The 26,321-nt window shown below is 39.2% G+C and overlaps 2 protein-coding genes across 2 annotated transcripts in view; one reads left to right on the top strand and one right to left on the bottom strand.

The window, feature by feature from the left end:
- COL14A1 (collagen type XIV alpha 1 chain) overlaps nt 1-20,596 on the top strand; it is a 116,450-nt gene extending 95,854 nt beyond the window's left edge. The window contains exons 41-48 of the mRNA XM_018074480.2: nt 5,223-5,276; nt 6,162-6,233; nt 8,718-8,753; nt 9,180-9,246; nt 9,749-9,937; nt 16,765-16,842; nt 17,780-17,935; nt 19,455-20,596. Coding sequence (XP_017929969.2) covers nt 5,223-5,276; nt 6,162-6,233; nt 8,718-8,753; nt 9,180-9,246; nt 9,749-9,937; nt 16,765-16,842; nt 17,780-17,935; nt 19,455-19,615 — 813 coding nt within the window. The 3' untranslated portion in view covers nt 19,616-20,596. The remainder of the gene's footprint in view (nt 1-5,222; nt 5,277-6,161; nt 6,234-8,717; nt 8,754-9,179; nt 9,247-9,748; nt 9,938-16,764; nt 16,843-17,779; nt 17,936-19,454) is intronic.
- A 2,093-nt stretch (nt 20,597-22,689) lies between these two features.
- MRPL13 (mitochondrial ribosomal protein L13) overlaps nt 22,690-26,321 on the bottom strand; it is a 30,405-nt gene continuing 26,773 nt past the window's right edge. Inside the window, exon 7 of the mRNA XM_008929247.3 lies at nt 22,690-23,000. Within this exon, the coding sequence (XP_008927495.2) occupies nt 22,976-23,000 (25 nt within the window). The 3' untranslated portion in view covers nt 22,690-22,975. The remainder of the gene's footprint in view (nt 23,001-26,321) is intronic.

Raw genomic sequence — 26,321 nt, 5'->3', positions numbered from 1 at the left:
AAATCAAGAAAAAAAATTTTCTTAAGATTTACACATTATCATCAGAAGAATAATTGGATGAATAGCCTTCTAATTTTCAATTAAGTTGTGGTGAAATATGAAGGTATATATCTTCTTTTTTTGTACTTTATAATACTGTGATGTCTTCTTCTTTTGCATGTTTTTAATGTTTTCTTTTTGACTGTATTGGCATATTTCCCCCTAAATTCCCCAAGCTTGGTGTCACCTGTTCATCTCCAAGTTAATAAAGACCTGGAGCTTGATGAACATTTGGATTTTTGCCATGATCTGTCTGATCTTGGTCGTGGACAAGCTGAGGTGACCTGGTGGTAAATGCTGTACATGTGAGTGGTGTGTGCCTCCTTGCTCTACCTTCCTGATCATGGGGGACATCGAGGGGTTTGCAGTTCAAGGAAACTTGTTTTTATATTATTCTGTAGCTGACTTTGTATGTAGCAGTGGATGCCCTCAGACAGGCCTTGATGTCAGTCAGCAGTTCAGAAGTGGTCTAGTTTTCCTACATGTGGAAGTCAGCATGTTGTTGCAGAGAGATGGTATTCCAGAGAAAAGCTGAGGAAGGCTAATGCAACAAAGGCTTTTGATACATCCTGGGAAGGTCACGTGGTGCTTATTCTTTAGAATACCCCAGTGTTGTCTATAAAAAGGTAGGGCAATTAAATAAATTGCTGTTCTTTATAGATATGGTAGTAATGCTTTGTTCATGTGTGTTGCCTTTCTTCTGCTGTTAATCACAGGAGATGGATGAACAGCCTAGAGCTCATAAAATGAGGTCTGTTATTGTCTCTGTGCGACCCTTATGCAATGTTGTCCTGCAGTAATTATTTCTATGGCAACAAATAATTATATTATACTAATTTTATGGTGTTGTAACTCATTTTATTCCTGTGAAGTTATGACAACATAAAATTGCTTTTAATGGGTGAAGATTCAAACCAATTATTTCACCGCAGTCTCTTTGAAGACCCAGCGCTTGAGAGAGGCACAGTTTTGAAGGGCATAACTGCAGCAGCAAAGGGGAACTGGAAAATTCCTGAGAAGTAAATTGCCTTTTCATATAATGTTTCTTTTGTTGGACTTCCTCCTGTTAGCCAAGGTGCCAAGCTGTTTTGCAACTATTACACTACTAGAACTGAGCTCTTCTATGTTATTCTTAGCTTAGTTATCACTTCCTCTTTAGTATTTATTGATCATTTAAATATTTTAATTATAGTGATACCAGTGCTGTAAAGTCCTTAAACAGATGGCTAAATCACAGTGATTTTAATGGGAGTTATGCATGGGACTGGTATTTATTGGGAGATTTCTGAGAACTTTGCTGAACTGGGTGTAATGTGGTATTAGACTCATGAAGTCCTGGAATGAAGATTTATTTTTTTTCTTCCAGTTACTGGTAGTTGGAATCACTTCACTTTTACAGTTCTTTTTCCTTCCTTTTTTGATTTTGATTTCTAGTGTTCATACTTTCTGGTTTTATTTTTGAAATCAGTTGAGAAAAGGGTTTGTTTGTTCCCTTCTTAATGTTGTAATTCAACACTTAGTCTGTAAAGTTTCTTTTTGTATTTCTGGACTTCTGCTTTTAAGTCTCCGGTTTATTTGCTTTATCTTGCATTTTAGTACATCATCCAGAATTAGAACATCTTCCCTGTCAGTTTTGTGAATTCATACAAAGATCACTCTCATAATGACATACCCACTCTATGAAAAAAAAGTGGAATGTAATAAAAGTACTGTGTGAAGCCTGACTCAGAGTAAAAAACCTCCATTTTCTGATAATAAAGCAAACATTCTGAATATACATGATAATGTTTTATACCTATCTGGTAACTGGTTTAAATCTACATCTCAACCTCCACACGAGGAACAGTCCCCTCCCCTCTTATCTGCTTCCACTTATAAAAGAGTGTCATAAAAGATTTTATAAAATAGAAAATTATTTATTTTTATTTTATGGCTGGAGCTGTGGTTCTTTGGTGTCCTCTCTTGCTGCCCATATTTGTAGCTACCAGTATAGAGAGGTTTTACTAAAAAGAACAGATCGTGTTTCTCCCTGAACACTCCCAAGCATTTCATGTTGAAAGATAGAGCTTGAATTGCACATGTGACACATTCTGCTTTTTCTGGGTCAGGCAGTCATGGGTCCCAGGCTGCAAGGTTTTTTTAAAAGGCCCTACAGGAAACTCTTTCAATCCTGGGCTCAGTAGCTTCAGTTAAGTTTTTGCCAGTATCTAGTCCTACTGGAAAAATCACCTCTCCACAAGTCCCCCAAACAAATTCCAGGCTACTGAAAGCTCAGGAGTTTATAATGGTGTCAGCAGATCGGAGATTTTACACACAATGCCATTTGTATTTCAGCGAATAAAATCCCTTATAAAAATTCTGTCTGAGCTACACTCTTTCTCCATAATTTTTTTTTCATACCATTAGGAAAGTATGTCTTGATTTGAGCTAACTTTCCAAGATAATATACATCTTGATTCTAGGATCTACATCCTAGGTCACACATCAAAATCTGTACCATCCTGCTCTTGGACATGCAGCTACATAGGGGAGATTCAGTGGCTCTGTACGGAGTCATTTCTGTCCTGGATGTGACAGAGAGAAAGTGCTGTTGTGCTATGTAATTCCTCTAGTCATTCCCATTGGAATAGAGATGGTTAAGCAAGGAGGAGAATTCAATAAATGGGAGATTAGATAATATCTTTAAGGCTTCAGTGCTCAGAATACATCTTTGTGAATTCCCACAGTGCTCTATTTTCTTCTACATTACACACACCAAAAATAATGAGAGAAAGAGCCAGAAGAAATACATTCCCAGTCCTCCTGCCAATTTCCTGGTACGTACTAATCTCTATGCACTACTCACAAGTTCAGAATGAGTGTCAGATCCATTCTGGCCATCAGATGGTCTGAGTAACATCATCTTCAAACCCTGCTGGCAGCACAAACAAGTATCTTTAGTCTTTTACTTGCATGAGAGAATAGGTATTGTCATACTCTTTCTTAAATCAGGTTTCACTTTGACTTCATTTACATATAGCAGTTTTCACATCTAGCAAATACAGTAGGAGGTGATCTTCTGGGGGCAATACAGACACAATGCCAAGAGAAATAAACCTTAGGAGAATGGACAGGAGGTGATTCTTGAGCAGCCAACAGTAAAAACATTGCTCAGAATAAAGAAATTGTGAAATATATTCCAAGAAAATGTAATTTGATCATACCGTTAATTCTACTCTTTGACTGGGATGGGAGAAGGGAGGGACCTACAGCATTGTTTTCCTTTAGAAGTTTGTGGGAATCCACTCTAGATCCTGGAAGTCAGTGGAAAGCTCTATATTTCCCTACTCATAGTTAAATTACGCCCTTGAAAGAGTCCAGCCAGTTTTCATCCTGCTTTAGAACTGGTCAAAAATAAATGCAGATTTTACATATTTGCTTTAAAAAGTCAAACCTGCTTGTAAATATGCAGGTATCGGTCTTCCTGAAGGTTTTACTGTTACAAAGAGAAGTCTAGCTTGCATTACCTTTAGGAACTTCCATGTTATTGTAAAAATGTGAATAGCTATCATTGAATTTTTCAAAACATTTTTCACAACTAAATGCTTCTTCCAGAGAATATTAAAAACCCTATTTTATCATTTTCAATGCATTTCAAAGTTCTTTCCTTATACCATTCTCTGTTAGCTCTAGGAATACCAGTTTTGGAGTATGAACACACTTTCCTTTGCAAACATATTTGAGCTAGGCTTGCAACCTTTTTCTGTGTATCTCTTAAAACTACTGTGATAAAGATACTACTACTATCTTTACTTCAATGGCGCTTAGCTGTTACAGTTGCTTTAGTTCTTACTGTGATATGGGAGCTGCTTTGGTCCTTGCAGCTTCAGGAACCATCTGGTGAAATCCTGTGAAACAGGAAAGTATTTCCTTATCAACTCTAAGGATGTATAGATGACATAATGTGAGTTGACTATGTGGCTTATTTTATCATCAAAACACCCTTCTGGTGGAATTTTAAAAAACCTTTCCAGGTACATGGCAGATAATATTCCCCAGGCAGTTTTTTATGCCATATGATTGCAGATATGAATAATAGTTTCTGAATTATGAAAAGCATAACACTAGTAGTTCATGCTGGAGTCATTACTAAAACTGTGTCAGAAATAAAGATTCAGAAAAAATACAAACCAGAAAAGCTCTCTGAGATACTGAGACCTGGAATGTTCTTTACTGTATGTGTCAGCATAAACACTTTCAAACCTTTCAGCAATAAACCAAACACTTTCCAGCTTAAACTACCTTTCAAAGTGGTCTTGAACCAGAAACAAGACCATATTTTTCCTTTGTAGGGGCTGTAGTAATTAAAGAATGCTTTATCACCAGGCTGGTCAGAAATGCATGCAATGCATGCTTTATAGCATAGGGATACAAAGTGTGCATATTGGTTAATTTGCAAGAATACTGTATTAATAGTGTATTTTCCTCTACATCTGGTCAGTCCTTTTTTTTTTTTTTTTTTTGTGATTTGCTTGCTTTCCAGTTTCCAAGTTATCTTTAGTTTTTGGCTCCCATTTCTGGAAGCTCTGAGGCATGTTCATAATGTAAACCACATGAGCATTCCCGGTGCTTCCTGAATCAGGACCTCAGTGATAGTTAGTACATATGTACAGTATTGCTGGGCAGAGAGATCGACTCTCAGTTGCCATCTTTCACCACTTCATCAGTGGGACTGTGAATAGTTGCAACCAGTGAGAACAGATGTAGAAACGTGACCTTGTGGTAGGAAGGTTTGACAGCAAACCCTCTCATTTATCTTGCTACAGAAGCATTCGAAGTGAAATTCACTCAGAGGTGAAAATGGCCAGTATGAAGAATTTTGCATTACCTCTTATTTCAAAAGTATTGTGAGACTAGCTAGATTTTTTTTTTTTTAATAATATTGGTGACACTATGGTTCCTTTTCAGAAATAAACCCTCCCCAGGGCAAATAAGGGAATTTTTTTTCTAAGAAACCACTACCAACAGTTATTAATTAAAAAACCAAACAAAAACAACAAAAACCTCCCCAAACAAAAACCAAATCAACAAAGCAAAACAAAACTGAAGAACAAAAAGTAAATAATATCATCTAGATGAAACAGAACAGATTCATGAAGTTCATATAAGAAGCTGATAAAATTGCCTTTATTTCTCTTTTATAGGGCCTTCCTGGCAAAGATGGACCCACAGGCCCACAAGGACCTCCTGGCCCAATGGTGAGTATTGCCTATGGAATTTGTTACTGTAAAAGTCAGCAGGCTTTGGGGGGATTATAGGTCACACTGTTATCTAGGCTACAGTGGATAGACCAAGGCCAAGGGAAGTTAATTTTCTCATGACGCACGGAGTTGGCAGATAGCTGCTTGTCCAGTGTCATTTCTTTCCACTCTTACTTAGCTCCAGAAAAAATGTCTCCCATGGGAAGGAGAGAGGGTTATTCTGTCAATAGATTGATAGCTTGTTCTTAGGCAAGTAGCTGCACTATATAGAGGGAATGAATGTTCTTAACATTTCAAACAAGACTTTCTTTTTGTAAAAAATTCCAATTAGGACTATTAGTTGAAGGGAAATGCCACGTTTTGCTTGGTCTGGAGGCTGGAGGTGAGTGCAGGTACTCTCACAGAGTAATCAAGGAAGACAGCAGAGTCCAAGTTCATCCTTCAAAGTAAGATGTATGTTGCCTTCAGAATCAGTGTCAGCCTTCTCAGCTACTGGGCAGCTAGGCAAAGTTAATGCCTTCTGGATAAGTATAAAATGTTACATGAAGCTGAGTATTCTCCAAGCCATCCTGTGGTTTTTACAAAGAACATTCCAAGTCATGCCCCTTCAACACAGTATTAACATCACAGGATTTAGTGGTTCAGCAATTCCTTCCTGTTCCGGAAAGCAACCGACATTATTTTTCTCAAGTGCTTTTCTCAGAGCTGTGCTTTTGGTGCTCTTTTTCCCGCAGCATGTACTTCTCAGTCCTCTCTCTTGGCATCTGCAGTCTTTGACTGACAGAACTGATTGTGTACTGGCTACTTTGTGGACTTTTGCTCATCGAGATTCACGGATGTTGACTGTCATCACCACTGTTTTCTTTCTCTTTTTCCATACAGGGCATACCTGGTGCTCCAGGTGTTCCAGGTATTACTGGAAGCCAGGGGCCACAAGGTGATGTTGGAGCTCCTGTGAGTAAAATTAATTAATATTTCTTTATCTCCTGTTGTGTATTAGTTGGTTTCTGATCTTAGCTTCACTGTTTGACAGAACTCCTCAATATTTATAGCTTATGATCTGTTTACAGTTAGTGGCTAAATGAAACATCATATTGATCTTTCTTTGTTCATTCTTTGTAACTAAATTTATTTGTTGATCTTACATACAGTGTTTGGAATATAGGGATTATAGAGTCAAAACACAGAACTTAAAAACATAACTATGTGAATTTGTAGTCTTTGTGTAATTACTTTCTCTTTTCTTTCATTTACACTTCTAGCAACTCTTGGGAAATTCAAGTATGCCATTTATTAACCTGAATATTTCCAAAATATTATTCTGATTTTCAAACTGTGAAAATATTGCATGAAAAAAAATCTGGCTTTTGTGGTTACTCTATGTTCACATCAGAACAAATGACTAATGACCAGGGCTTTTTTTAGATTATTATTATAAATTTGACTGTCAGTTTCTTTGAGTGGAAAATTACATTCTCTATAACTGAAATTAGTATTAGGAACCTCCAATATTAAGTTTGTCTTTCAGATATTATTTTTTATTATTATCAAAACAACCCAGAACAAAACAGTTTGACTGGAAGAAATGAATACAACTATGAAGTCAGTGTGTAAATTATATAAAAGACAATATTTATAGTGGACCTCTTTTTTCTCTGTAACAGTTCAGATAATATTGTGTATTCATATTTAAACATTTGACAACTTGGTTAATTAGAAAACCTGCTCAGTTTTTTTCCATATATGACAGTAAATGTTCTATTTAATTTTTAAAGACATCAGAATTGGGCAGTATGTATTTCTGACTCTATTTGTAGACTAGAAATTTTTTTTCAAGATCCAATTTGGTTTGGAGATTTAGGCCAATGCAAGCATTTTTATTTGGTTAAGCGGAAATGAAATTAAATTGACTGATAATGTATAATATATAAGCAAAGATAATAACCTAATGCCCAGTTCTGCATAGTTTCTTCGTGATATCATGAAATCCACTAAGGAGATTTGATGAACTATGGTGTTTATTACTATCAATATATAACATGTTGGCTATTCGGTTCCTGTCCAGATACATGTTCCAGATATTGAACCAAATTTCCTAGAGTGTAGATATTCCTATGAGTCATGTAAGAGCTCTACTGTGTTCAGAAAAAACAGCTAGATGGGTGAAAAATTACTGAGCTTTAATAACTGTCTTTCTCAAAGGGTAAAGTAATAAAAAAGAGATCTCAGAAATAATCTTGCAGTCTTTGTATGAGTTTCTTCTTTCCCAGGATAGAATTAAGCTGTGCTTTAACCATATATCAGTGAGCTGCTTACCTATTCAGGTAGACCTTTCCTTGCTACCCCAAAAAACTGCCATTGGTGAAGTTATAACTGCCCTAGTCAACTTGTTCCAATCCGTAATAGTCCTTACCATCATTACAGTATTATATTATCTTTAATGTCTGATATGGTTTGAAGCTGGCTCCCTGCCAAGTCTCCAAACCTTACCACAAGAAGTCCCCTTCCTCCCCCCAAACCTCAGGGAGAAGAGGGAAAAAACAACCAAGAGAACCGAAACGAGAGATGGACAGCTAAAGCAATATATATATACATAATATAAATATATTTACACTTATATTACAGTTATATACAATTTCACAAGGGAAAGGGAAGGGGGAAGGGAAAAAGGAACAAAACCAAAATAAAATATATATATATTCCAATTAGTAGCCCAATAAAAGAGTTAGCAAAGAAATATCTCACTACCCTCCTTGGGACAACCGAGAGTGGCTCCAGAACGATCGCCGGCAACCTCTGCCTCCCAAGGTCGGCAAGGCCTTACCAGGCCTCGCTCTCCAGCACGGCAGACTCAACAGCAGGGAACCTGCACCTCCAAGCCGCCGGAAGGAAAGAGAGCGAAGGCCTCTCCTCCTTTCTTCTCATAACCTGGCTTACGTAAAAATTGTAGGGAATACTGGGTAAATCTGGGCTCTTCCTTGGCTACAAACTGGTCACCAAGGAAGGCCTAGACCAAACTACCACATTCTCATATTTAATTTTCTGTGCAGTTTAACCCCTTTGCTGACTCTGTTCATAGTGGATGAAGAGTCTCAGTGCAGTAAATGTCACAAATTTCAGACTGCTATTTTGTCATAATTAGACCAATTTCAGCCATGTGAAATGCATGCCTGCCCTTGCTGCCATTTTAAACAACTGAATTCAGTGTGTGACAAACACATGAGAAAGTAATTGTTCCCATGTAGTTGCCAGAGGTGAACATTTTGTTGAGTACTGAAATGGAAGTGTATCTGTCAATGTCACATAACAGTGAAACCTTGTTTATCGTTTTTTTTCCCTCCCTTTACTGTGAATCTGCAAGGGAGACAATGTTTTAGGTGTTGAAAATTTGAGCAGAACAAAATGGGAATTAATTTTTGGTATTGAATCTTTTCATAGGGTCCTCCTGGAGCTAAGGGTGAAAGGGGTGAGCGGGTAAGTCCATTTTCACATTAGCCATGCTTTTTTTCCTGTCTGCCTTCTGTCTTATGAAAGCTTTTTCCAACAATTTATGTTTTGCTGTGTTTACAGGCACAATAGTTTTCTCTCTGCAGTCAAGAAAACTTTCCTTCTTTTCCAGACTTGGTCTTACATATAGCTACATTCATATTTTGAAGGCGAGAAATATGAGGCATCAAGCATGTCTGCAAATCTCTCATTAGGGTTATCTTCTCAGACCTTGGCTTACTGGCTGAAACAGTAATGGGAACCAGCGAAATCCTGAAATTTCTTTGGCTTTCTTTCCTCATCTGTGAGGATATATCTCTCAGCAATGATAAATGTCTTTCATTGCTCTAAGCACTTTCAACACAGAACTGATGCAACAAACTGTTTTATGACACCGCTGCTGTTGTTATCCAGGGCGATCTTCAGTCCCAAGCAATGGTTCGTGCTGTTGCTCGTCAAGTGTGTGAACAGCTCATCCAGGGCAAGTATATCCATAGTTCATATGCTTCTATCTCCAGAATGGATTTTTCCTGCCACCATTACTTACAAATACGATGCTTTTCAAAGTATCTAAGGGGATCTGTTTGTTTTAAGCTAGACAGTCAGGATTTATGTTCAACTGGATTTATAGCCAAGTAGAGCTGATTAGCATCAGCCATCTAAGAAAAGCCAGAATTGTCTCCAATCTATTATAGTATACAGAAGCTTCTGCTGTAACAATTTTAAATTTTTATAGACATAAAATACAAAAAAAACCCCAAACCCTTACCAAAGTAAAGAAATAAAATTCCACACAATAGTTTTTCCACTTTCTGTGTACTTCCTAAACCCCTGTTTCTCCACCAACAAGCACACAACTTCATGCACATAATATCAAAGTATGACAGACCACAGCCTTGAGAACTTGCCAATACTCTGTTCAAACTTTGCTGAACCAGATTTTCCACTGCAACTTGAAAATTATGATTTTTTTTTCCTGACAGGTCATATGGCAAGATATAACTCAATTCTGAACCAGATTCCAAGCCAGTCTGTCTCAACACGAACCATCGCAGGACCTCCTGGTGAGCCAGGTCGGCCAGGAGCTCCAGGACCACAGGGTGAACAAGGATCACCGGGCATGCAAGGGTTTCCAGGAAGCCCTGGTCAACCTGGAAGACCAGGAGAAAGAGGTAGGCTTCATACTTCACACATACAAAGTTATACCTCCTTTTTCTGATACATTCTGATGGCTTGTCTCCTATCTATATCAAAGCAACAGTTTTCTCACTAGTTGGTTGGTGAGTTTAACACAGACCATAATGAAAGCTCTGTAGAATCTCTGTCATGAAGGTCATGCAGGCTTTGCTGAGTGTGATTTTGCAGGATCAAACAGAGGTTTAATGTTTAAACTGCTGAAGATTGGAGGGACCTAACTGTGCACATCCCATCACATCATGCTTAGTAGGACTCTGAAGTGAGCTGAATCTCTAAATATATCAGCAAAGGAGCTGCTGAAGAACGTCAAATGCAAAACTGACAGGTGCATGTTGGGGAAAGATTGAGCTTTTCTGATAACGTGAAATGTGTCAATCTAGAAATTTCTGACTCACAATTGTCTGAATGGAGCAAGGTTGATAAGGAAAAGAAAAAATTCTTAGTTTATGGAAATGGTGAGGTCAGAGAGAAGTAATACACTTAACATTTACAAGAATTCTCTTCTGTATTCTTATGTGTAGGCTAGATCCCCTTCTCCATTCCTCCACCAGCATTGTCTAATAAAGAAACAAGCTCCATGTTTGATTTACTCTCTCTCTGTGCAACCCTGGCAATCTTTGGTGTCCCCGAGTAGCACTAATCTCACAGAGGTAATACTGAGTAGATCTAAAATTGTGAAAGTGCTTTGAAGACTGTGACATGAGGAGGTGTCCAGAAACCCAAGAGACGTATGTGATATTCAAAAGCAGTGAATTGGTGTTGCTGTTACAAAATCTGCTATCTAGCATTTTAAAAATTAATTGCTATGAAGGCTGTGCAGTTCAGGAACAGTTCAGTTCAGGAGCTTAATAGTTCCAGTTCACAGTAGCCATGATGCTCACATTTAAAACATTGTTTTGAAAAGAAAGTCTTTGAGTGAACCTGTGAGACTGTAATTCCAATTATTTAAAAAAAAAAAAAAAAAAGAGTCAAGGTTTCAGGTGCTGGCTCCTCAGTCATGCCTGCCTGCTCCAGCTGAGCAAAATCCAGACACTGTCCAGAAAGAAGGAGGAATGAGACAAGTAGAAAAAAAGATTGGAAGAGAAAGCAAGTGAGGAACTGACTTTAAAAAGGGTGACCTGGAGAGACTGAATGCAAATTTCAGGGTACTTGCTTCCACACTAATACTAGCATGTATCAAATGGCTTCTTGGGAATAGATCGTTTAAACTAGGACTTTGGGAATGGAAGAACCAAAATACCAGGCTACAAAAAAGGAAACCCGTCCAGCATTTTCCATTGTATTTGTTGTGCTGAGGCCCAGACACACATGTTATACTGCTGTGAAATCACAGAGTGTTTAGATACAGTAATTTAAATGAAATAGGATGTGGGTTAACTCATTGCTGATAATGTCTGAGAAGCAGCATTGGCAACAGAGTGAGTACAGATAGGGTAAAAACACATTGAAAAGAGTATTTATTACTCTTTTCTTCTCTATATAGATAACTGATGTTAGAAGGGACTGATTTTGACAGGTAGTGCTTGTGGGGAGTTTCATAATTAGAGAGCAAGTTCTGTTCAAGCATCCTTCAGAATTACAATCAGCCAGCCAGAGCTCTGCAGATTTTCATGAAACATGATGCCAAATATTGGGAGTGTTTTACAATACTTAAAGCTTAAAATGAGATTGTTTCAAGAATCAAGAATCCACGTGTAAACTTAAAAGACAAAATAATTGGCTGGTTTATTTGGAGTAAAAATGGGATTTTAGGATGTTCATGTAACTGGAGCCTTAAACAGAATCGGGAAGAAAGAGGAAGGAGCTCCTTCAGAAAGTAGGCAAAGGCATAGCATAATTTATTAGTCCTTGGGGATTTAATTTCTTCAGAAGCAACTGAGTCTTTATTCTGATGTGTTTGATATAATAGCACTTTATTTAGCAGGACTTTTGCTACAGACCTTCGGGATATTTCGGAATCTGTTTCTAAGGATTTTCTCTAAACTAACCCAAAAATGCAGAAATGAAAATTAAAAATTATTGTAACCAGATTCATGCTTGTGGAAAATGACTGGAAGTTTTTCGTGCATTCTCAATTATCACTTGCTTCCTAATTACATATCATACAGGGAAGGAGCAGACTAAAATTACTCTTCTTCTGTATGGAAGGGTTTTTAATTTTCCAAGAACTACAGAGAAGAGAGTAAATGGAGTCAGACCCCATCCCTTGGTGTGTTCTGAAGCATTGTTTGCATTTAACTTGTTTGGCAAACACGATGTATAGTCCTGTCCTGAAGATCTCCAGCCAGCCACTTGGAAGTCTTTATGAACAATGTGTTTCTTTTCACTGATGTCATCAACATTTTGGTTGTATATGAAGTCAATTTAATGTTCAAGACCAGTGCCAGATCAGCAACTCTGAAAGTCAGGCTCCACCTTTTAAGTTCAGAAAATGCACTGCTGCAGAGTGTACTGAGAAGTCATAGGCATTAGAAGGAAACAACACCCGCTTATTTAGTAGTGTTGCTTTTTTCCCTCAAATTATTGGGATTGCTGCAAGAATGTGTTACTGGCTCTGAGCTGAGTGGCAAGGTGTTGGTAGAGTGGGAAGAGAAAAGGTGGGACAGGAGGATAGATGTTTCTTCCTGCTCGCCTCTCCTGCCTGTTCAATCCCAACCTGTAAGAAAGGGGCACTTCGGAAAGCAGCATGTGGGACTGGTCAGAAGTCGTGCACCAAAGAGACCTTTACTGGAATATGTCAGCAGTGAGAGACACCAGTGAACTTCCCTGATAACTTGCCTGGCCAATAGCTTCTTTTCCCTTGTTTACCTTGTCACTCTGCCAAGCATTAATCAGATGTTTTGGAAAGAGACTGGGATTCAGAGAGTGTTTTGGAGTTCTGTTTGAAACCTTCACTTGAACTTCTAGGTCCAGGATGTCCCATTCTTGGATGTGTTCTCTCACTAATAAAGCACTGAGCTGGTCCTTCCAAGAAAGACCACCTCAGGGAGAAAAGACAAGTCATTTCTCCTGACAGATTCAGTTCTCAGTGTCTGTTGCCAGCTGAGAGGCCACATTGTATTACCAGACCCCTACAGTACATATTCTCAGATAAATTACTAGAATTTTACTCTCTTACTTATTTGCATAAATACATAAAACCCCAAACTCAAATGCTAATTATTCACATCAACGCATCTCTATTTTAATTTTAATTTCTATTTAATCTCTGTTTTAACTGGTTCACAGCACTGGTTTCTATTTTCATTTCAGCTAGTTCAAATATCTTTTGTTTTGATTTTATGTTTATGAATTGGGACTTAACTAGTGGCTGGCTTCTGAGTGCCCAGGAACTAGTTGAAACTGCAAAATAATATAAAATCCCCAAGGATTCAGCACGCTTTTTTCTTCTTTTTTTTTTTGTTTTCAGTTATTTTTGTAATAGATGGGTAGTTTTCTCAACTTCGAGGAAAAATGGAAAAGCCCTAGTAAAAATTATTCTGAGGTACTGTTAGCTTTCAGATGCTGTGAAAGTGCAGTTCTTCTACTATTGGGTGGGCTTCGGCTCTTATGTGGCCTGAAGTGACGCATAAAACTTATGGCTACTCACCCCATCCCACTATGATTAAAGTACAATAAATACCTAGGCTGTCACTGGGAAAGTCACTGTTCTCAAGCACAGTTTGATCTGTATTTATTTCCTGGCTTCATATGAAAGAGTCAGTTAAACATGTGTTATCAAAAGACACATGTTTACAGCTGTGATGGCAAAATTCCAGTGGAATTAAATGGAAATTTTGCCAGTTGAGTCAATTAAATACTTTTATTTCCAATTTTAGCTTCATCTGGATTAAAAAAGAAAAAAAATGACAACCCTGTGTTTTATACACTATAGTCACAGCTGAACATCTTTAAAAGTGAACATTTTCTTAATTGCAATATTCTTCTCTCAGGAGAATTGCAGTTCTCCTTGCAGGACAGTATTCTCTTAAAGACAAAATTAGATAAGCAATACCTGAGATTTCCTTTTGGTGCAGGAACCATGGAAATTTAATTTTCTTTGCTAGAGAATGTGTTCATGAGTTTGGCTCTGTTTTTAATGACTGATACTATCAGAGTTATCTTTAGAGGAGCGTTGGAAATAATTGATTTCAGTTGCTTGTGATCTCCACAGGGCTGAACTAAAGCCATTGCTTAGTTTGGATGGGGACAAGACATGAAAACGTGGTTAATGGGAAGGGGGAGAGACAATTTGAAGGTATTGCTGAAGTATGTCCAGTGCACAAACTAGAAAGCAGTTCCTGGGATCTGAAGGCTCAAATGACAAGCTTTGATACCCACTTTCATCCCTGAGGGTGATTAATCATTGCAGTGAACCCACATAGAGAGTGATGGCTTGTCTGGTTGGCTTTCTGTAAGCCGTGCTCTAATGACAGCAAAAGTGACTTGGGTGAATTTTGAATGTTCTGTCATTTATTAGGAGCAAACCAAGAGGTCTGTGAGTCTGTTGAGTCCATTAGGGAAGCTCATAGAGTGCTTGATTTTTAACTCATGAGCATTTTGCCTTAGGAATAGGATATTCTTGCTTCAGCATTTATGTTCTCTTTAACTTGGATAAACTTTACTGAAAATTAGACTAAAAGAGGCCTAAGGTAGACTTTTATCTTGGCCTTCAGTATTTGCTTAAGATCTTGATATCCATGTGATTTCAAAGGAGGTTTGTCCTGCGCAAGAGCTTCATCACTTGTTCCAGAATGAACATTTTATTCTTAGCCTGAGTAGATTTGTTCCATGTTTAGCATTTCTTACTGTCATTTTATTCTGTGAACATCACATCTGGGTATGTGGTTCTGTGTGTGTTAAGAACAATCATTGAGTGCCTGAAGGCTGTCATTTGAAAACATTGTGGCCCTTGTCTTTGAAGTCACCAAGTAATGTTATCATACAGTAGGATAAGCAGTGATTGTTGTAATAAACATCTGTGTAGATTCCAGGAGGTTGTCATGGGCCAGTCTTATGAAGAAAAAAGCAATTCACACATACAGACTTTGCCTTTTGCAAATTGCAAGCCTTTCCTTACAGGTCTTGAGTGGTAAGAGATAATTTGGATACCTTCACCTTGTTACAAGGCATGCAGCACAAGCAGAGCATTGCAACAGATGAGTTTCTCCATATGTTTGAAGCAAAACAGGGCTAAGCAAATTTTAGGTATCTGGGAAAAAACACCCCTCCCCTCCAAATTTTGCAATTGAAGGAAATAAAAGGCATTAAAGGGAAACAAGAAATACCTTAACTGTGCTAGGACAGTGGCAAAGAGCCTTGTAGAGGTAAGACAAAGAGCTCATCGTGATTTGGTTGAAAATTTTGTGCTCAGTGTGGAGTTACTGGTTGCAGAGGTATGGGCTGTGTTTTCCACCTTGTTGAGTCACATGATATGTTGCCCTCCTGTTCCACAGAAGACCCAGAACTCCTCAGCAGATACTGAATCCCCTGCAGTTCAGCAGACTCTTATTTGATAAACTTCATGTGAGCAATTCTGTGCCAGTGAGGGGTTTTAATTACAATTTTTTTGCCACTTAGACTTTGTATTTACTTACTTGCTTCCATCAGACATTAGCTCATGAAGATAAAAAAAAATCCTCTATGACTCCTTGAAATAATGAAGTATTCTCCAGCTGCTTTACCCTAAAAGTTAGCAGTTACCTGAGCAGAGAGGAAGGAAAGAATCAGCTGAAATTGTAGATACCGCTTCTCCCAGGACAGCAGCTGTTTTCTCTCTGGTTTGTGTTGATGAAGGTGCCCTATATTGGCTTGGAAACTGGGTAAGCTGTGAAGCAGGGAGAGCAATTACCAGTGCTGGGAGGGAGGTCAAGAAAATGGGGGGGAAGTCCCACAAACCAGCCTGAGTTTGGTGTCTTTGAACTATCCAAATCAAACACAGACTTTACGAGAGTTTCCAAGTCATCCGTGGAAACTCAGGGTCTGGAATTTATAGTTTTGACACCTACTATAGTTTGACACCGCTTATTGTGATGGCTGCATATAGAAAGTGTTTTTATAGGATGCCATAGTGGTAGCACAGAAGGAGATGGAAAGCTGGAAAAAGGCACTACTTTCTCTGAATTACTAGATTTGTGACCTCCATGAATCAGACCCAAGGACAGAAATTTAGTGCCATGAGCAAGTGCAGGAACACAACTCACTGGCTGTGTATGTTGGAACATCAGAGTTTTATGACTGGGAAACACTTGGATTGGGCTTTATTTGGGGGGGACAGATGTTGACAGATTTTTGATGAAACTCCTTTTCTTGTGTTTCAGCAAGATTCTGCCATAACCCACTACAACTCTCACCACGTGTGTGTAGAACCATCTTGTGCTGAACCACTCTTTAGTGGGTGAACGTTTGAAGAAAAATTGGCTGTAGAATTAAAAATTTTACTTTTCTGGGCCACACAGTAATTTATAAACAGCTTTGAGGCTCTGAGGATTCTTCTGACTTACAGTCGTTGCACCTTGCTATAGACCAGAGGCAGCTTTCCAGCAGGAAGTGCAGCCTGGAAACTGGCTGATGCCTCTGCATACCACCTCCATGAAACCACCATGGCAGCAGGAATGTTTAAGACCTCAGGAATGACATGTTTCCCTTGAGAGGCTGTCAGCGAAGGGATGGAAAAAGAACCAAATAATTTTTAATTTTCACCTCCTTCCTTCTCTGCCATCTGGTTTTAGATGAAAAATAACATATGGAACTGTAATCCTGGTTAACTAATAAACACTGCCCACACTTTTGATCAAAGTGTGACCAAATACTATTTCCTTAGGTTTACCAGGTGAGAAAGGAGAAAAAGGCAATCCAGGTGTTGGAACGCAAGGACCCCGAGGCCCACCAGGATCTACAGGTAAAGTTACATTTGAAGCATCTGCATTAGACCACTCTGACCCAAGTGCAAAGCAGCTCAGACTGGCTCTGTCTTTCGCTTCTAAGGCTCAAGCAGCAGAAGTCAGCAGTTCAGGCACCTTAACTGTCATAATCTTCTTATTATGTAATATATGTTGTGATGTGCCACATGATGGTGTTGTCAGTCACTTGAGTAGTTTCCTTTTCCCTGTAATAAACTGCTTCTCCAAACCCAACTTTTTATTTTTTTTTTAAGTATTATTTTTAGATATGGGTTCTTGAAGGGGAAGAAAGTAGTCTGGACTAATTGCATTTGTTTTCTCATTGACTTAAGGTCATACCTAAGCATGAGTTGACAAAGAAATGTATAGTAATTAAGCACATTAATCACAGGGATTTATATTTAGCTCCTGAAAAAGCAGAGGAGTGATATCCAGGTCCTGTTGAAACAGGAGTAAAATTGCATTGACTTAATTAGGATATTCTGGCCATGAGAGCACCAGTATCAAGGCACAGCATTACTCAGAAACTGTATGGAAAGGGAGTGGGGGAAATCAACAGCTGCACAGGCATCCAGGACTGTCCCTCCCCCATGAAACTGCCTTTCTGGAAGTTTGATGCTTGGTGAAACATTTGCTTTAGTATAAATTTCTGGCTAAAAGCTATGTCTGGCAAGGAAGATGAAGCAGCGACCAGAGAAGGAGAGCAGGTCTCCTCTGGGGCTGCTGCTTTGCCTTCCTTGCCAGAGGCTGCAGTCTTTCCCTCAGCTTGCCCAGGGGAGTCAGAGCCAGGATGCCCAGCTGCTCTGCTCAGGCTGTGTCTTGGAAGTGTTTGTAGCACACTCAGTGCCATGTTTTCCAGGCCAAGGAAAGTGGCCTCAAATCCCTGCTTTCATGAAAGACACTGCTCAACTGTTTCATCTCCCCCTTTCTATGCAGGACCTCCAGGAGAAAGTCGAACTGGCAGCCCAGGACCACCAGGATCAGCGGGCCCACGAGGTCCCCCTGGTCACATGGGACCCCCAGGCTCACAGGGTCCTTCTGGTCCCCCTGGGTACTGTGATCCGTCCTCCTGCGCTGGTTATGGCATGGGAGGTGAGTAGTCAGGAGCTGGGGCAGCTGCTGTCTGCACAGGCGAGGGTGGCATTTTCTAACAGCCAAAGTAAGATGGAGGCTACTGGTGAACCCTGTGCTAAAATGTGGCAGCTCTCAAAAAACCTGCATGTCCAGTGTGGCTGTACTTTGTGGGACTGCAGCACAAAGAGAAGGTGACCCCAGCACAGTGACCAAAGGAAGTCCACCATCTGATCCCGGCCTGTAAAACAGATCCTGCCTAGTGGGTTTTGTCCTGTACGTGTTTGTGTAGCTGTATGAGCCTGCTCCATCTCAGCGGTCTCTGTGTTGAACCCCCACCATGAAATGTTTGTGACAGCAGAGTTTTTTACATTTGTAGTTTCTCAGACGTGTTGCTGAACTTCCCCTTCCGTGTGCCTCTGAGTGGCATGAGAGCATGACCCTTACTAAAACCATAGTAGTGTAACCTGGCACAGGGATGCACGTGTCCATCATTAACCAGTGAAAGCCATCTGGAAAAATGATTCTTTCTACATCTTCTCTGTATCCTACTTTCCCCTCTCGTTATAGCACGGAGAGGCCATAGGAGGAAGTTAACACCATTACCAACAATTATGTCACCCAAGCTAAAACTGAAATTAGTAAAGCACTAGTCTCTACAGATGTTACACATAAAGCATATTTGTTTGATGTTTACAGTTTAATCTGCCCTGAGCTGATTTGTATGTTTTACTTACCTGAATGTTTTTGTTGTCGTCTCTTCCTATCCTTTTCTCCTCACTTCCCCTCCCTGTTGTTCATTTCCTGTTTTAAGGCCCAATCCCTTACAATGGCTACCAATCCAGAAGGTGAAAGGCTCATTCTGGTTCAGGTCTCATTGGGCTGAAGGTCAGAGATGGATGCTGAACTGCTCTGTGCTTTCCAGCAACGATATTGACTACCACTAATGAACTTACAGCTGCTGTACATGCACTTGGCTTCCTGGCACTGCTAAAAATTATTGGCTGACCCACTTTTGCCTGTTAATCATGTATTCTTGCCCACAATTGGAATAAGCTAAAGCAGGCAGAGTTTGCAATGTATAATGAGCACAGTATTACAACTGGACATTTGACAAATTCTGGTGGTGGTTTCCAACTAACTTGGCTGTCTGTTGGTGGGTTTCCAATTGCTCCAGCTTATTAATTTTGTTAAATGTTTTCATTGTTCCTTTATGTGAATAAAAGATGTGTATTTAAAGATTATATATATATATACTCACACACGATATAGAAATATATCTATATATAAAATGTCAATTTCCTAATGAATGCTTTAATTTTCTACTCCCCTTCTCCTGTGTTAACCATATGAATACTCTTGGTGGTGGTGGGTTAAGGTGGATACGGTGAGCCAACTGATCAAGACATCCCAGTAGTGCAGTTGCCACATAGCTCCTACCAAATCTATGACCCTGAGGACCTTTATGATGGTGAGCAACAGCCGTACATAGTTCACGGGTCCTACCCCTTACCATCCCCATACTCCCAGTCCTATCCATCACCTCATCTTGCTCAACCAGAATTTACTCCTGTTCAAGAAGAGATGGAAGCCGTTGAACTGAGATCCCCAGGAATCAGTCGCTTCACAAGGAGGATAGCCAAAAGGAGCGCCAAGACTCCAGCACGCACAAAGGCAAATGGAAAAAAACCCTCTCAATGAACTGTTTAAAAAAGGGAAACATTTTATGTGCATCTGTTTGGCCTTTTGTCCAGGTGCCTCACCTGTCACGGAAGATGTTTACAGGCTCTTATGTTAAAGGAGAAAAAAGTGTACATGGCTGGTTGACACAACAAATAATGGTAATTATCTTGCATGCCAGAAGCTTAGTTGTTAGTGGGTTGGTGCTAGATGATGACGAAAGGTCACTTGTAGACCTTTCTCTGGAGTACTGTTCCGTTCACTATTCAAACTGTATAAAAACATGCGTCCAGCTAGTTGGTATATGTAGAACCATCCAGAAAAGTTTATGTTTGTTATCAGTTTTTTCCTAGTTGATTATGTTCTGTTGGTTTTGGATTAATTGCTTTACTAGCAGAGTAACCCGACTAAATTCACTGGAGAACAATCATAATCAGGTTTCCTTGAACCCAGCTTATTACCCTTTTGCAAAGAATTCATATGTTAACAGGGTGTTGTTTTTTCTAACTCACATGATATAAATACACAAGAATGTTCTGTGGGAGCACACTGATAATTTATTGTGAACCTCTTTCATTTCTGTTTTGTATGCAAATAAAAGTGGCAGGCTTTTGTACGGTAATTCTGTATTCATTTAACTCTGAACAGTTGCATTAGATTAGGGGACAGATTGCAATGAGAAATAAATACATTCCCCTTTTTCAACACTTTTGGGCACTTAGTATAAACATTATTTAGCCTTATTTTTAAAATTATATATGGACAAATGTAGAGAGTAACTGTGCGATGAGTTGGTTGTACCATCTGTGGAGGTGAGATTTCACATATTGACGTGCCAAAGTCAAAAGACTGGCAGGTGTAGTTGGGATGGCAACTTGGATCAGCTAATGAGGAGAGGAAGGAAAAATGCCAACCCAATCACTTGAGCACAGAGCAATTCCTTATCTACAAATAAACAAGATAAGTTATGAAGTGACTCAATAAACAGTTTTGAACAGCACCGAAGACTAAGCATCAAAGCAAGACTTAGCTCAAAATGGCCATTTAAGCTCAAAATGGCCATTTAAGCTGAAGGCACGGGTTTGGGACACTTCTAATTCAGCCTCATACAGAAATGGAGAGACTGGTCTATGCATCCCAGGGCTGTCTTCCTGCTCATCCCTGTGCAGGTCTCTCCATTCTCAATTAAGAAAAACTTGTCAGGTTTCACCTCTGGCCACCCCAGCAGCTCCCTTAGTTCACCAGGAGGAAGATAACAGGTACCTTTACTGTGTAATCTCCAATTATCTCACCTAGAATTCAACCTCATTAGTAACACACACCATTTGTACATGTGATTAACCGTGGGCAAGCTCTGCCTGGGGGCTGGATACCTTTGTAGGCTGTGCTTGTTTTCCCATAATTTCTTTCATCCCTAACTCCCACTACTTTCTTGGAGAAAGGTGATAAAAGTTGATGGAATGTGAGCTGAGTCAGTTCCTTACCTGCACTTGCATTTAAAGTAGAATGTGGTAGAAAACTATAATGCAGTTTATGGACCTCATCCTTCAGGAGCTCAGCCCTGGTTTTTACAGAACACTGAGGCCCCAAGTGAGCACAGCTCTCTGCACACACGTGCAGGGAGAGCCTGGCACACACAGCTGCCATTCAGAAAGATATTATTACAGCTAAATACAGGTAATGCCTGTGCCACAGGATTAATTTCCCTACTGGTACTTGGCTGTGAACACCCACATTAATTTACCCCAAATGTGAACTCCCTGTGCCATCCCTGGCTGGCACACTCCTGCCCATGTGTTGTACTGACACTGTCTGGAGTGTTCTCCGAGACATGGTGGGTGACCTGCAGGTCCTGTGGAAGTGACTGAGAAGGTCACTGATGGAAAATCAGCCTTCAAGCAATTCTGCCTGTGTTGTCTCAGAAAGACTTTGAGCCTCCTGTTAGTTAATTTGTTTAAACTTTATATCTAAAATGCCATTTACTGGCACCCCACTGACCAGAATACTTCTGGTGTCATTGGTCGTACAGTCACTTGCTGGGCATGCCTTGGTAATAATAAGTAACTAACTGGTGGGCACTACCAACTTATAAAAGTATTATTCAAGATTTGTATGTTTGCCAAAAAAAGTAAGACACAGACAGTTAAGATTTCCTCCAAAATCCAGTCTCTGAATAATCAGGAGTGTCTTGTATTTTTTCCAGACCACCTAAGGAACTGAAGTTGCTGACTGGAGTATTCAGCACATAATGAATAGCTGATGCCACCCATATCTTACCAATACACCCTCTGTACGGTGTCCTTGGACAGAAAAGAGCATTTACTGCAACCTAGTACTTTTAAAAATACTTTCACTTGTTAACAAAATGTTACTGACTTGGAAATGCAGGCTGCATATTCACAGGGTAGAAATGTTTCCTAGGATAAGCCCACCTGAATGCCAAAGAAATGCCTGATAGCAAACCATTATTTCATGTAATGAAATATGATTATAAACAAACCAATGTTTTTCTTCCCTTATGATGCTTGTATAAAACAAATATAGAAAACTCAAATTCTCCTCACCAAACATTGCCAAATTTTGCAGGTAACATCTTCCACAACACTGAAAACAACAGGTGCTTCACTTACTTACACAACAGATTTGGCTTGAGGGTTTTCCATGCAGAAAAGCAGTAAGGAATTTCAGGGAAGTAGCTTGCAAAAGCAAAGTAATTTTTAAGACTTTTTTGCATCATTCAACACTTAAGTTCAGTTTCCTCACTTGGTTTTCATAATAAAAATGTTGCTGCTTTGTTCTGTAATATGTTCTTTAAAGTAAGTAATCGTGTTCTGGTCGCTTGAATCAAAATCAGATTTGTGCTGAAGGGTGGAAAAAAGGAAGAGTATCTCCCTGTAATCCACCTTTACTGCCTGTTATTTCAACAAGCTCTTTAGTGAAATCAGCTATGCTGGGTCAAAGCTTGAGGATGAAAAACCATGGCTGGTGACCAAAATTATTGACTGCTCTTGCTGCATAGAATTCAAGTTTTGTAGCTTTTAGAGTGAGATACTTCATTTTAGTAATCAATGTACTGTTTCTATGAGATGCAAATATTCATTAAAAAGGTATCAATTCTTTAATAATAGTATCAAACCAAATGTCACTAATAAATACCAGATCATACAATGCAGAGTACAGGTGGTATTAACAAGATAATATCTATTTTTATCTGTTTCAAATACAATCATTTTCATAATCTTGCCAAATCAAGTTTGCTAACAGCTGTTAGAAACATTCAGTATAGAAGAGTTGACTGAGATGCACAGATGCTTCCATGTTAGAAGACTTTTCTTTCAAGGAGGAGAGACATTCCTGATGGCACTTCTCCACTTACTGCTATTACTTCCATCGAAAATCTTTAGGTCTGGAAAAAAACAAAAAAAAGTGTTTTAAGAAATGTGTGGCACTACAGTGGCTTTGCTTTAAGGCTGCAGTAGCAGCCAGGTCTAGTTTTATTTCCTTATTCTGGTGTTTGAAGTTTTTTTGACAAAGAATATTTTCTGGATTAAATAAAAAAGACAGAACAAATTAAAGAAATTTCCTAAGACCTCTAAGAATTTACAGACATCAGGACTAGTTGGTCAAGGTGTTTCTTACAAGCCACTCCTACTTTCCCAAGCAAAACAAAAAGCATCTTGAACTGAGTGCAGTCTCACAGTGTTTTAAACACTGGTACTATTTTGTCTCCACTTTTAAAAACTGAACAATCTCCGCAAAAGATGGCAAGTTTTAAGTTAACAGCACAGTTCACCACAACACTGCTGGAATAGCTAAAATTGATGATTTAAAAAAACAACCCTACTTTGAATCTTAAAGGTTCTGCAATCCCCTCTGCTTGGATGACAAATGTGAAAAACTGAATTCAGACAGCAGCAGACTGCTGAATTTTGTTCATCAATAGAAATGAAAGGCAGACAGCAATGGAAGCAGGCAGTTTACTTTGGAGATTGAGAGTTTACATGGCTGCAGAGATGCCATACAGAAATCCAATACTTAATCAGTCTTATGTTGCTGTTCTAGAATTTCTCAAGCAGTAGCATTGCAAAGTCATTCACGCAATTCTTGTATGAGCCTGTAGGTTCTTATGTGAAAGCAACTCTGGAAATCAGTCTGTGCTATTTCAAGTGTATTGTATAAAATCTGATGATTGTATAAATTTTACAGAACAACCATAAAAAAGAGTTAGTGTTCATACTGTGATGTATCACAAGGCTTCTTTGTTTTCCATTTAAATGGCATATTCTAACATTTGGACTTGTACTTTTTGTGCAAGACAGAACTGCTGTAAGCTCCATATATGTTGTTTAGATACTTGTTTAATGTTGGACTTGAATATACTCCACGTTGTGTACCTTGTGGCTGGTACACACCGGAAAGTCAAGTCACACTTCATAGAATCTGGGATTTCAGTACTTGCACATATTCATAGAATCACAGAATGGTTTGGGTTGGAAGGAACCTTAAAGATCATTTAGTTCCAACTCCTCAGCCATTCCACATTTTGTCACTTAGATCTCAGCCACGCACACCAGCATAGGTATTTAATTGTATCAAACTGTTTGTGGAGTAGTAAGAGTGCAGGATTTTGAAAACCTATCAGCAGTGACTTAAAAGTTTTATCACTGCATCCATCCTAGATGGGTGGACAGTGCTGAAAGATTTTGGGCAACGCAGCATGGCAAAGACATCCTTGTCTTCCAGTTTACAGTTATTACTCTGGTTTTTCATAGGCCAATTCATCCTCTTGTGTGTTGCTCAAAGGATTTTGCATTTTTCTATGAATAGCTCACTTAAAACTTCACTCTAGGATTATGCTTCAGTGCTGCAGAACTATGGGTCTCACAGTACTTTGTTGTGGGGTGGAAATCCATTTTTTTCTTTCTTGCTTGTAGTCTGCATTTCAACTGTAATGCCCATTGTCTTAAAAGTTAAATGCATGAAACACTGGACTCTTAGTTTGCAGTCTTACAAAGTTAATGAAGCTTAAAGGCAGGATTTTCTATACTGAAACAGTTGTGTGAACAAATACAAAAGTTTTTAAAGCCTTTTCTATTGCCACAGTACTTGTACTTGGCTTTTGGACCGCTTTTGAAGAGTCCTTGGCACTAGGAAAGCTAAGCCTTGAAAAACTCTGCCTTTGGCAAAAGCGTTATAGGCACTTTGTCAGACAAAGAGTATGAACCACAAAACCCTTGTCTACTCAGGGAGAATTATGAACTACTTGTGAACACTAATGGATGACTGCTCATTGATAAATGACATGAATCCATGCAAGAGTGTTCTTCGATGGCAGTGCTCTTGCCCTTCCTCAGCAAAGCCCTGAGTTTATGCATTTGGAACAAAGAAAATGCAACCTTCTCGAAGAGACAGTTCAGAAATCCAGGCAAAGGCAAGACTTCACATAGCTGCTTGTTTGTTTTTTTTTTAAAGTAACATTCTTGGGGGGGAAGAAACCACAACTTTGCTGTATATTGACAGCAGACTCCAAGGCAAGGGGAAATAGGCGGCAGAATGTAAAATCCCTGAAATCTGTGCTGAAAGGCAAAGTGTTGTGGGTTCACTGAAAATATGCAACATTAGTCTCTGCAGTAGATGTCTGCCACCAAAAAAGTAAAAAATATCTGTCCCACTAACATTTTTATACTCCACATAAAGAACTTTAAGACACAGTTCAGCAAATTCTAGGCAAAATACTTAGAGGCCTGGTGTAATGAACAGGATGTTAATTTAATTTGCTGAGTGCTTCTCTCTTAACAAATATGTTACCACTAAGTAAAAGGAACTGAAGAACTGGTCCTATGCTCTGATTACAGCTTTTAAACCCCTTAATGCTGCCCAGGGAGGTCATGGAGTCTCCCTCTCTGTAGACATTCAAAACCCATCTGGATGTGTTCCTGTGTCACCTGCTCTGGGTGACCCTGCCTTGGCAGGGGGGTTGGACTGGATGATCTCCAACCCGAACAACTCTGTGATTCTGTAAATTCTCTCAACTTTTATCCATACTCACAGCTATCAGAAGACAAATACAGCTGATGTAAATGCTGACAATCCACAGTCACTGAACTTCACAAAAGAGATAAACCTGCACGTACGACCAGTTCATAGGATCAGTTTTTATGATGGAGAACAAAAGGGTCTTAGTGGTCCCCAAAGTTAATTTGGGTCCTGGTGGAAAACAAGCTGTCCATAAGCCAGCAGTGTGCCCTTGTGGCCAAGAAGGATTTGTAGCTCTGGATAGTCTTTTCATACCTATTATTTGAATGTAATGCAAATCACAGGCTAACTGTACACTGTATGTAAAGTATAAAATGTCCACTTGTGAAGAAACTGTTAAAGGCTGGATCTACAGAAAATACAAAATGTTGGTGGAATTAAGGATCAAATGGAACAGTTATTTAAACTCTCGGAAATAATGTGCTATACTTGCGGGATTCCGAAGATACCCTATATATCCAGGTTATTTTTTGTGATTTAAAATTGAGAGCAATTAGTGAAATCTCACTGAATCACAAAGCTGACTTACTCTTTCTCAAAATAAGAGTCATTCAGATATATTAAGATACTCAAAAGATTAGCTGGAGGGGATAATTCAGATACGCAAATGTCTCAGGTACCACTCACCCATAAAAGATTTGGGGGTCCTGGTGGACACCAAGTTGAACGTGAATCAGCAGTGTGCCCTTGC

Source organism: Manacus vitellinus, unplaced genomic scaffold, assembly GCF_001715985.3.
Source record: "Manacus vitellinus isolate BGI_N305 unplaced genomic scaffold, ASM171598v3 scaffold_1_pilon, whole genome shotgun sequence".
Classification (NCBI taxonomy): Eukaryota; Metazoa; Chordata; class Aves; order Passeriformes; family Pipridae; genus Manacus; species Manacus vitellinus.
Note: the sequence above shows the minus strand (reverse complement) of the source record. Positions and strands in the feature narration are given on the sequence as shown.